Source organism: Pseudoliparis swirei, chromosome 22, assembly GCF_029220125.1.
Source record: "Pseudoliparis swirei isolate HS2019 ecotype Mariana Trench chromosome 22, NWPU_hadal_v1, whole genome shotgun sequence".
Classification (NCBI taxonomy): domain Eukaryota; kingdom Metazoa; phylum Chordata; class Actinopteri; order Perciformes; family Liparidae; genus Pseudoliparis; species Pseudoliparis swirei.
The window spans coordinates 22,801,272-22,814,038 of NC_079409.1; the positions used below are offsets into that span (position 1 = coordinate 22,801,272).

Below are 12,767 nucleotides of genomic sequence, written 5' to 3' on the forward strand. Positions count from 1 at the left end.
ACCGCTTCCTGGGCTCCATCATCTCCCAGGACCTCAAGTGGGAGCTGAACATCGGCTCCATCTCCAAGAAGGCCCAGCAGAGGATGTTCTTCCTGAGGCAGCTGAGGAAATTCAACCTGCCAGGGAAGATGATGGTACAGTTCTACACGGCCATCGTTGAGTCCATCATCTGCTCCTCCATCACCGCCCGGCGCCCTGCAGCCACAGCCAAAGACAAGCGCAGGCTGCAGAGCATCATCCGCTCGGCCGAGAGGGTTATCGGCTGCAATCTGCCTTCCTCCAGGTCCTGTTCACTTCCAGGTCACTGAAGCGGGCCAGAAAGATTGTCGCCGACCCTCCCACCCTGGACACTCCCTGTTCGAGTCCCTCCCTCGGGAGGAGGCTGCGTCCATCATGACCACGACCTCCCGCCACACCAATAGCTTTTTCCCGGCGGTCGGGCTCATCAATGGACCCGGGACTGACTGACTGTCACCCCCAGGACTACCACCTCTTCTTCCACCTTCCTCTCTCCTCCTTCTTCCCGCTCCTTCCTCTTCCTCCTCCTCCCTCTTCCTCCCACTCCTCCTCCCTCCTTGCGTTGATTGTTGTTTGTCATGTCCAAATGTGCACCTTCCACCAAAAAAAATTCCTCGTTTGTTTGTTTGTGAAAACATTCATTCTTTGGCAATAAACCTGTTTCTGATTCTGATTCTGATTCTGATGGACACAGGGTGGTGCTCTCTGTAGCGCTCACACAGTGGACTGATGAACACAGGGTGGTGCTCTCTGTAGCGCTCACACAGTGGACTGATGAACACAGGGTGGTGCTCTCTGTAGCGCTCACACAGTGGACTGATGGATGCAGGGTGGTGCTCTCTGTAGCGCTCACACAGTGGACTGATGAACACAGGGTGGTGCTCTCTGTAGCGCTCACACAGTGGACTGATGGACACAGGGTGGTGCTCTCTGTAGCGCTCACACAGTGGACTGATGAACACAGGGTGGTGCTCTCTGTAGCGCTCACACAGTGGACTGATGAACACAGGGTGGTGCTCTCTGTAGCGCTCACACAGTGGACTGATGAACACAGGGTGGTGCTCTCTGTAGCGCTCACACAGTGGACTGATGGATGCAGGGTGGTGCTCTCTGTAGCGCTCACACAGTGGACTGATGAACACAGGGTGGTGCTCTCTGTAGCGCTCACACAGTGGACTGATGAACACAGGGTGGTGCTCTCTGTAGCGCACACAGTGGACTGATGGATGCAGGGTGGTGCTCTCTGTAGCGCTCACACAGTGGACTGATGAACACAGGGTGGTGCTCTCTGTAGCGCTCACACAGTGGACTGATGAACACAGGGTGGTGCTCTCTGTAGCGCTCACACAGTGGACTGATGGATACAGGGTGGTGCTCTCTGTAGCGCTCACACGGTGGACTGATGGATGCAGGTCCAGTGAGGGAGGAGGTTGTTCTCTCTGAGTTGGAGGGCTCTACTGGTGGAGGAGCCACCAGAATGAATAGAGATAGTTGTCAACTAGTACCTACTGTTGCTTCATTACCACTGGGAGAGCACTGGGGAGGGGGGGGGGGAGGAGGTTGACTTATTTATCATTATTGAGCTGTGAGAGGAGGCTGACGGAACAAACCTACACACACACACCTACACACGCATGCACAGACACACACACATATACACACGCATGCACAGACACACACACATGCATGCACAGACACACACATGCACACACACACATATACACACGCATGCACACACACACACATGCATGCACAGACACACACATGCACACACACATATACACACGCATGCACAGACACACACACACAAAGGCACACGGGCACACAGCCTTAGGGACCAGACACCCAGACCCAACCTCTCTCTCTCTCTCTCTCTCTCTCTCTCTCCCTCCCTCTCTCTCTCTCTCTCTCTCTCTCTCTCTCCAGGTGTATTTGCTCTGACGTTACAGAGCATTCTAAACAGTCTAACTTGGTTTCCTGGGCATCAGAGTTAACAAGGTATCTGTTCTACTATAGTTTACTATACCTTCATCCCTGAGGCTGAAATGCCAAATATCTGTGAAACATTTGAGGAACACCGGAGCCTCAGTCCGTGTCGGGGCTCAGCCACCCCGACATTCATCAATTAAATGAATGTAACTTCAAAGGAATAACTGATATCATCGGATAACATACTTTCATTGAACAGTTAAATCAAAGTTTGAGTAGTTTACGGGTCAAGTCTCTCACATGTTTCCCCTCGGTTACCTTGTTGTTGTTGTTGTTGTTGTTGTTGTTCTCTGTCCTACTGGAGAGCAGCAGTCATGCTTTTGTTCGTTGACAGTTTCTTTGTGAACTTTACAATAATCAAAGTCCTTCCTCTCGCTCCTCAAAGCCAGGACTCACCTGGCTGAGGACTCACCTGGGCGAGAGCGCTCCACTGTTACCTTTCCTCCTGCAGCGGTGGTGAGATATTGAAATGCAGAATTTAACTGCACAACGGCTGCTAGAATAAACAACGAGGTCAACAACATCTGTCACGTGTGGTCCATGTTGAACTACCCTCTGGTCGCCGGGTGGGAATCGGACACGAGGGCCTCGGCCCCCTAGTGGCCGTCCGCCTCCTTGTTTTAAAGGTCCTGTCCATCCAGACTCAAAGCTGGTGTCCTCAAACCAAAACGACGTCAGCAGCGTTTTCAAACGCTTCAGGGGTTAAACGAATGCAGAAGTAGTGAGGAATCTGTTATAAAGTGTGAAGTTAGCCTTAGAGTTTCACAGTTTCACATTTAATGTAAAAATATTGATTTGTGCAGCTTTCAAAAAACATTTGCTCGAACTCATCCACCTCTCAACGATAAGTCCGATATTGGATGGGGCGGTTTAATATTCAGAAGCATTGAGTTGATGTAGTAGTTGACCTTGGGTTGACCTCTACCCTGTAGGGAGCAGCAGCTGGCGGCCGTGTGCGTTGGCCACTCTGAAGAGTGAACAGCCCTTTGCATCCATCGTCTCTAAACTTCAATACCAAAGTCTAGGTTTAACGACAGCGACGACCTTCTTACAGCGTGCGTCGTCTGACTGACGCCTCCTGGTGACGTGTTGTTTCTTGAGTGGTGTTGCCGTGTTGTCCTTGTTTATCAGCTGAGTGTTCGTCTGGAGGTTGTTTACCGACGCGCTGAATGTAAATCACGTTCATGTCACGACGGCCTGGAGAAGCTGAGTCGCTCTGGAGGGGGTCTGACCCCCCGGATCACCCCAGACCCCCTGCTGCTGCTCAGAGCTGACCAGGAGAGAGAGGGGGAGAAAGAGGGAGGGAGAGGGAGAGACAGGGAGAGAGAGATGGTTGTAGAAGAAGAAAGAAGGATCGACTGGTGGGGGGGGGGGGGGGGGGGCACAGAGCCAAAGTGAGCATGGTGGTTTTACCAGTGGACAGAGGGATAGTGGGGGTTGGCAGGGAATGACAGAGAGAGAGGGAGGGAGGGAGAGAGGAAGAGAGGGGGAGAGAGGAAGGGAGAGAGAGAGAGGCATCAGTGCATTGGGAGTAGGAGAGGAGATGTCAGAGAGGGAGAGCGAGGGAGAGAGAGAGAGAGACATCAGTGCATTGGGAGTAGGAGAGAGGGAGGGAGAGAGAACGAGAGAGAGACATCAGTGCATTGGGAGTAGGAGAGAGGGAGGGAGGGAGGGAGAGAGACATCAGTGCATTGGGAGTAGGAGAGAGGGAGGGAGGGAGAGAGAGAGACATCAGTGCATTGGGAGTAGGAGAGAGGGAGGGAGAGAGAACGAGAGAGAGAGACATCAGTGCATTGGGAGTAGGAGAGAGGGAGGGAGGGAGGGAGAGAGACATCAGTGCATTGGGAGTAGGAGAGAGGGAGAGAGAGAGAGAGACATCAGTGCATTGGGAGTAGGAGAGAGGGAGGGAGAGAGAGAGAGACATCAGTGCATTGGGAGTAGGAGAGAGGGAGGGAGGGAGAGAGAGAGACATCAGTGCATTGGGAGTAGGAGAGAGGGAGGGAGGAGAGAGAGAGACATCAGTGCATTGGGGAGGAGGAGAGGAGGGAGGGAGAGAGAGAGAGAGACATCAGTGCATTGGGAGTAGGAGAGAGGGAGGGAGGGAGGGAGAGAGAGAGAGACATCAGTGCATTGGGAGTAGGAGAGAGGGAGGGAGGGAGGGAGAGAGAGAGACATCAGTGCATTGGGAGTAGGAGAGAGAGAGGAGGAGGAGAGAGAGAGAGAGAGACATCAGTGCATTGGGAGTAGGAGAGAGGGAGGGAGGGAGGGAGGGAGAGAGAGAGACATCAGTGCATTGGGAGTAGGAGAGAGGGAGGGAGAGAGAGAGAGACATCAGTGCATTGGGAGTAGGAGAGAGGGAGGGAGGGAGAGAGAGAGAGACATCAGTGCATTGGGAGTAGGAGAGAGGGAGGGAGGGAGAGAGAGAGAGACATCAGTGCATTGGGAGTAGGAGAGAGGGAGGGAGGGAGAGAGAGAGAGGGAGAGACATCAGTGCATTGGGAGTAGGAGAGAGGGAGGGAGGGAGAGAGAGTGAATGCCATGGAGTGAACGGCAGGTTTGACTTGAGCTGCAGGAAATTATTTATGAGTCTGAACAAGATGACGCTCCTGCTGCGTGTGTGTGTGTGTGTGTGTGTGTGTGTGTGTGTGTGTGTGTGTGTGTGTGTGTGTGTGTGTGTGTGTGTGTGTGTGTGTGTGTGTGTGTGTGCGTGTGTGTGTGAACAGTATTACAGTGATAGAAGCCAGGGGGCAGAAGGCAGACCCCCCCCCCTCCCCCCTCACACACACCACCGGTGAGCCCATTAATGATTTATCTCTATCTTCCACAAAGGAGAACAGAGGGGCATCACGAACACAGGCACGGGTCCTGCCCTGTGTCACTAACATGACCACACACTCACACACACACACTCTCTCACACTCACACACACACACACACACACACACACACACACACACACACACACACACTGTGTCGTATCGATTTGCACATTTTTAGACAGACCATCGTTGTGCATTACATCACATGTAGCTGACGCTTCTCTCCATTAACACCCCGTAGACGCAGGGAGCAACGCAGGGTTAAGTGCCTTGCTCAAGGACGCATCGACTAGGGCGGGGATTGAACCGCCAACCCCCTGATTGACAGACGGACCTGCTGACCACGAGTCGATTTAGCCCATTGTGCACAGAAAAAAAAGGGAAAGGGTGATAACTAACAACACGTCTGTGAACCTGCCTGTTAACTGAGTCCAGTAACCACAAACTAGCCGGTTCGATTCCCGCTCTCCCCATAGCTGCATGTCAAAGTGTCCTTGAGCAAGGCTCTGAACCCCCAGTTGCTCACCGGGCGCTTCACTGCATCCTGAAGGAGTTAATAACTACGGATGGGTTCAATGCAGAGAAGAATTTACCCAGGGGATAAATAAAGTGTCCCTTTCTCTCCTCTGTCGGTCCCTTCTCTGCAGTATTCCCATCTCACCTCCACCTGTGCTCTGCCTCCTCATCAGTTGCTCTCCATGCCCGTCCGTCTTGGTTCCCGTGTCTCTCCACGGTGTTGTGCACATGTCCTCCTCCTCCCCGGGTTACCAGAGCGTCCGTGTGTCTCTTTGAGGCCCGGCAGGCTGTTAGATGTGGTGAGGCTGATGGATGCTGTCTGTCTGCCACAGGGCTCATTCACAGCCAGGTGCGCTGGCTTCTGAAGGACTTTAATTACAGAGGGAACCACATCAGACCTGTGAACACGCACACAGGCAGACGCACAAATCCCGCGCTGAGTCATGTGATGTTGTTTTCTGTGATGTGTTCTCTTTCTACTTGAGGCCCAGAGGCCAGGTGCAAACACGGATATAAAACTAATCTGCCCATCGACACTTGAAGACAGGTTTTATTGTTGCGCGTCGGCCTCGCCTTTGAACTCGTTTCATCCGGAACGGAAGTTTTTCCAACTTTATTTTTTTTAGCAAGGGGATCAAAGTGTGTAAATCGTGTATCTGTCAGCCCCCGGGTCGTGAAAAAGGGAGATTTTTTAATTCCATCCAGTCGCCGGGAACTGAGTTAGTCCTGTTGCAACTTGACAAAAAGAAGTCCTGTTGAATCTGGAAACGCCAGGAAGCTGAAATGAGTTTCAGCTATCGCCAAGTCAGACCAGACATTGAAGCGTGTGTTAAATGCATCTCCACTCGTCTTAAATTAGGATAAATAGTGTGTGTGTGTGCGTGTGTGTGCGCGCCTTATAACCAGATGTGCGCCATGACACATTTTATAAACTTCATGCTTTAAATCTACCAGATGTTTCTTTCTTTCTGATTCAATCAACTCTAAACACTAAACTCATCAATGAGGAAGTAAAGCAGAGCACTGAGAGCCTCAGAGGGTTGTCATGGGAAACCACTCCAGATAGCTCTCTGATTGAGGATATCTAAAACAATTTATATATATATATATAAAATGTGTGTGTGTATACATATATGTGTGTATATATATGTGTATATATACATATATATATTTCTATGTATATATATATATATTATATACTTATATAATATATATATGTGTAAATATATGTGTGTATATATACACTACCGTTCAAAAGTTTGGGATCACTTAGAAATGTCCTTATTTTTCAAAGAAAAGCATTGTTTTTTTCAATGAAGATAACATTAAATCAATCAGAAATACACTCTATACATTGTTAATGTGGTAAATGACTATTCTAGGTGGAAACGTCTGGTTTCTAATGAAATATCTCCATAGGTGTATAGAGGCCCATTTCCATCAACTATCACTCCAGTGTTCTAATGGTACATTGTGTTTGCTAATCGCCTTAGAAGACTAATATCTGATTAGAAAACCCTTGTGCAATTATGTTAGCACAGCTGAAAACAGTTATGCTGGAGATATAAGCTATACAACTGGCCTTTGAGCTAGTTGATTATCTGGAGCATCACATTTGTGGGTTCGATAAGACTCTCAAAATGGCCAGAAAAAAAGAACTTTCATGTGAAACTCGCCAGTCTATTCTTGTTCTTAGAAATGAAGGCTATTCCATGCGAGAAATTGCAAAGAAACTGAAAATTTCCGACAGCGGTGTGTACTACTCCCTTCAGAGAACAGCACAAACGGGCTCTAACCAGAGCAGAAAGAGAAGTGGGAGGCCCCGGTGCACAACCCAGCAAGAAGACAAGTACATTAGAGTCTCTAGTTTGAGAGATAAGCGCCTCACAGGTCCTCAACTGGCAGCTTCTTTAAATGGTACCCGCAAACGCCAGTGTCAACGTCGACAGTGAAGAGGCGACTCCGGGATGCTGGCCTTCTAGGCAGAGTGGCAAAGAAAAGCCATATCTGAGACTGGCCAATAAAAGAAAAGATTGGTACGGGCAAAGAACACAGGCATTGGACAGAGGAAGATTGGGAAAAGGTGTTCTGGACAGATGAATCCAAGTTTGAGGTGTTTGGATCACACAGAAGAACATTTGTGAGATGCAGAACAGGTGAAAAGATGCTGGAAGAGTGCCTGACACCATCTGTCAAGCATGGTGGAGGTCATGTGATGGTCTGGGGCTGCTTTGGTGCTGGGAAAGTGGGAGATTTGTACCAGGTAAAAGGGATTTTAAATAAGGAAGGCTATCACTCCATTTTGCAACGCCATGCCATACCCTGTGGGCAGCGCTTGATTGGAGCCAATGTCCTCCTCCAACAGGACAATGACCCAAAGCACACCTCCACATTGTGCAAGAACTATTGAGGGAAGAAGCAGGCAGCTTGCTGTCTGTAATGGAGTGGCCAGTCACCAGATCTCAACCATTGAGCTGTTGTGGGAGCAGCTTGACCGTATGGTCCTCAAGAAGTGCCCATCAAGCCAATCCAACTTGTGGAGGTGCTTCAGGAAGCGTGGGGTGACATGTCAACAGATTACCTCAACAAATTAACAGCTAGAATGCCAAAGGTCTGCAATGCTGTAATTGCTGCAAAAGGAGCATTCTTTGACGAAAGCAAAGTTTGAAGAAAAAAATTAATACTTCAAACACAAATCACTATTTCTAACCTTGTCAATGTCTTGACTATATTTTCTATACATTTTGCAACTCATTTGATAAATAAAAGTGTGAGTTTTCATGGAAAACACGAAATTGTCTGGGTGATCCCAAACTTTTGAACGGTAGTGTACATATATATGTATATATATATGCATATATGTATATATATATATATGTGTATATATATACATATATGTTTATTTATACATGTGTGTGTGTATATATATATATGACTTTGTTCATCTGTGACTTCACAACAAACTAAGTTGACATTCTTAATTCCTCGTGAATCGTCTTCATAACTATTGTCTGTTGCGTGTTTGAAGAGATCTGATTGGTCGGTGTCCTGTGATGTCATTCAGATTGTAATCACAGATCTCTCTGTTAACGTTCCTGCTCGGCAAAGTGTGACCTTGTAGTTGTGAGGAAACATTTCTTTAAGGTTTAAAGTAGGACGCGAATATAATGAGTGTTTCTCCGATGAACTTGAAAAGTTATAATGAGAATAACTCTTCCTCTCCATCTCCATCTCTTCCTCTGCATCATAATGATGGCAGGGTTTTTCCTGCATAGAGAAAATTTGGGCGCGCGCCTAAGCCGTTTTCCCGAACGCCAAAGGCAAAAAAAAGTCCACGATGAAAAAAATAAAAAATAAAATACTGTGTTCATCAGGTGCATGTCAGCGAATATGTTCTCAATAGTATGTTTCAAGGAGGCTACAGCCGAACCCTCGTTCTGTTTTGATCAATAGTAATTGAGTTCAGTGTTTTCCCTAAGTTTAGAGCTTCAGGGGAGCGGGACTAAAAAAAAAACGAAGACCCATTTTGACCCAGGAAAAACCCTGGATGGAGTGGCTTGCATGCGCTACTTGTTCCTCACCACATGTGAGGATCTCTCGCTCTCTCTCGCTCTCTCTCTCTCTCTCTCTCGCTCTCTCTCTCTCTCTGTGTGTAGTCCCTGGCAGGGCAACAGTCTATTAAACACACAGACAGCGGGCGCACCCTGTGGGCTCATTAGTGAGCTGGCCCGCGCGGCCTGGGGAATGCCGGAGCAGACCATTTTACTGCTTCCCACAGGGGTGCCGGAGGATTCATCGTGTTGTCGGGCCACGTAGCCCCTTGATGTTGTGGACGCACATCGTGATGTCCTATATTGGATTAATAGGTCCTAGATTATTGCAGCTCAGAGTCCCATGTGTGTGAATGCGGCGCATTAATCTCTATAAGATGTTCAAAGAGCAGCGGATCCCAGCGTGACCGCCGGTGCTCTGTTCTTATTCCAGAGGTTCAGGATTGTTATTTGTATATTTATACGGTTGTCTTTGTTTCTGGACACGAGGTTTCTGCTCTAATCTGCTGCTGTTGCATTGTGGGTATGTTCAGGCTGATGGGGTCGAGGTGACTCTGAGAACATAGAAGATGAAGTGATGAAACATGAACGTCTTCTGACTCAGCGCTACAGACGCTGTGCATTGAGCTTTATTAGGATGTCAATGAAGAAGTGTTTTTACATTTTTTAAACCATTCCTGCATCCTAATCCTCATCATCTGCGTCCGTCCGTCACTGGACTGAGAGTTGGATTTGAGGAGTTTATTTAAACGTGTTAGCTCAGCCTGTGAAGCGTCCCGCGGCAGAGAGACGCCTCGCCGGCTGAGTCCGCGTGATAAGAAACCAACGGAAACTTTATTTCAGCTCAAAGTTTTATATTAAAAAGACGAGGCATCACTTTAATTGTCACAAGTCTCTTGTTCCCTAAGTGTTGCACGTTGCATATATGCTATATATACATATATACTACATGCGTGGCATATAATCACCTGCACCAGCCTTCAGAATACCACGACACATCGATTACATTCACGCTCCGGCTGCCTCCACATACGGGGAGCTGTGCTTTATGAATAGTGTTGTATCTCATCTCTGGAGTCAAGTGATGTAACTCAGTGAAACTCGATAATAAGCCGACAGCAGCGATCGCTTCTCTTCTGCTTCCTGTCTTCCTCCACAATGACTTTCCTGGAAAAAACTCATTTCCTCAGCCTCAGAGATTTCATTAGCCCCATTGTTGAGCACAAACAACTGTTCTACACTCTGGGTACACACACACACACACACACACACACGGCCACCTCTCTTGTTTCCGTGTTGGGAGCTCATCTAATTGTCAGTTTGTGATTGTGTTAGTTTTTTGTTCATTTCTGTCTTACATTTTTCGACAATCGAGTTTTCAGTTTCCAACTTAACAAAATGAGTAAACTAAATAGTTTGTGGGACCCAAACCTCAGACTGCTGCTCTGTTACTGAAGGACGCACACACACACACACACACACTGAATCCGGCCCGCCACGTCATTGCATGTGGCCCCTGGCAGCTTGAAAGACACATGATCACCTTTTCTTAAAGAAATGTAAGAAAAATATCCTGAGCTTTTATTTTGAAGGTTTCAAATTAAATGGATTAATGTTCACCCACACCACTCCGCTCCTTCGATCTCTTCACTGGTTACCGGTGGCTGCCCGCATCCGCTTCAAAACACTGGTTCTTGGTACCGTGCTCTGAACGGATCGGGCCCCGTCTACATCCGGGATATGGTCACACTGTACACCCCGGCACGTTCGCTCCGCTCGACAACAGCCATCGACTTGTGACTCCTGCACCTCGAGCTAATCACTCGACATCCAGACTGTTTGCTGTCCTGGCTCCTCAGTGGTGGAACGAGCTCCCCACTGACATCAGGACAGCAGAACGTCTCTACATCTTCCGCCTGAGACTGAAAACACATCTTTTCCGACTATATCTGGATTAAAACACAGATTTGCATTTCAGTGGCACTGGGATGGCACTTATTGTGGTGCTTTTGTGGTTCGACTGAGTTGAGGAAGTGTTGCTTCCTGTGTTCTTGTTGTTCTTGGTTTTTACTCTAGGTTGAAATGCACTTATTGTAAGTCGCTTTGGATAAAAGCGTCTGCTAAATGACATGTAATGTAATGTAATGTATGTTATAATATTAGAGACATTTTCTTATGTACAATATTTCTACACTCAAATAACCAATAATCTGTTATTTAACGATATGTTCGGGTAGCATATACGGTGTTTCGGGTACACCGGCCCTTTAAGAGGCGGCCGTGATGCTGATGTGGCCCTCGGTGAGCACGAGTTAAAGCCGCTGCTCTGAAGCGTCACTGACCTTTAGTCAAAGTCGCTTTTATTGTCTCTTCATGTGTGGGTTATTGCTCCAAAGTGAATTTATCTTGTGTCTTTCAGGACGATCCCGTAGTTCATCACATGGCCGCTAAAGCCATAGAGAACATATCCACGGCGGTCTCTGGCTCCTCCCACCACCTGGTTACCACGGAGATAGGGTCCGCCCTGTGGTACCTGTTCACCCACTCCACCGTGGAGGCCGTCAGGGTCACGGCCATTTCTGTGAGTTGAAACACACACGGGTAAACTCATAGCGTGGAGATGCCGAGTGAAGCCGATGCGGAAGAGTGCATTCCCTCTACTGACCAGCAGGGGGCGATTGAAGAAAGACGTCTGATTGTGTGGAAGTCTGAGAAAATCACTTGATTTATTTCCTTAAACATTGAGAACATGAGTTTGAATTATTCTTCAATACAGATCATTGTGTACATTATGGTCAAATAGACCTTAAAGCTCAGTATGCTTTAGGGGTGGGGCTACTGGGACCTGAGATCCCCCGCATTCCAGATATGGTATCTTCCATTCATTAGTTGCAAAGATGACGACAGTCGTCCAAGATGGCGACGGCAAAATGTTCCAACTGGAGGTTTGTGTCACTGCGTCCACTTGTTATATATATTATGTTTGGATCCTAGGAACATTAAAGACACACATGGGAATAAATATTTACATTGTTTTAAAGAACAAATATGCAAAATCGTTTTAGTTTTTGAGATACATTACAAATGCATTTAGGTTATTTGTCTCCCTGAATGTAATGCACGATTCAGAACTTTCATTTTATTTTAACAGCCTTGGCATTCGGGGCGTCATGACAACGGAGCTTCAACGCTGTCCACCGACCACAGGGGCGTCCTCCACGAGTGTCTGACTGTCTCCGTGTCTGCAGGCTCTCTCCAGGCTCACCAAGGTGGCCCCGGCCGTCTTCTTGGCGGTGGTCGACGCCTGTGGCCCCGAGGCCATTCTGGAGGCCGCGGGCGGCGCCGGGGCCCGAGTCCAGCAGCACCTCCTCACCGCCATGGCCGCCGCCCTCCTCTCCTCCAGCATCCACACGCACCGCGTCTCACAGAGCCGGGTACGTGGACCACCAGAGAGCTCTCACCGTGTTTTACATTTTAGATTAGATTAGATTCAACTTTATTGTCATCACACAGAAGAACTGAGGCAACGACATGCAGTTAGCATCCAACCAGAAGAGTGCAGACTATGTGCATCATGGTAATATACATGTAGATAAATAGGATATATAGCGTGTGATATGAGATATCAGAGGTATGAGCAGTAAGAACACGAGCAGCAGGTGGTCAGTGCAGATGTGGTATAGATATGTGTAGGTGAAGTACAGGTAAGGTGGCAGGAGAAGTTCTAAAGTTATAAATGAGCTAGGAGACGTGATGATATATACATACCATGAATATGGACAACAATTTTAAATAAATAGATATCGACCAATGAATAATTTATTGCAACAGTTCCGTGGCTGGAGGGAGGTGTGTGGTAGAGGGGGGGGGGGGG

At 48.0% G+C, this 12,767-nt stretch overlaps 1 protein-coding gene across 15 annotated transcripts in view; it reads left to right on the top strand.

Annotated features, from left to right (window-relative positions):
* ulk4 (unc-51 like kinase 4) overlaps positions 1 to 12,767 on the top strand; it is an 89,759-nt gene that overhangs the window by 31,448 nt on the left and 45,544 nt on the right. For all 15 annotated transcript variants that reach the window (XM_056444972.1, XM_056444973.1, XM_056444963.1 and 12 more), the window contains 2 exons: positions 11,313 to 11,474; positions 12,142 to 12,327. In XM_056444972.1, the coding sequence (XP_056300947.1) occupies positions 11,313 to 11,474; positions 12,142 to 12,327 (348 nt within the window). The remainder of the gene's footprint in view (positions 1 to 11,312; positions 11,475 to 12,141; positions 12,328 to 12,767) is intronic.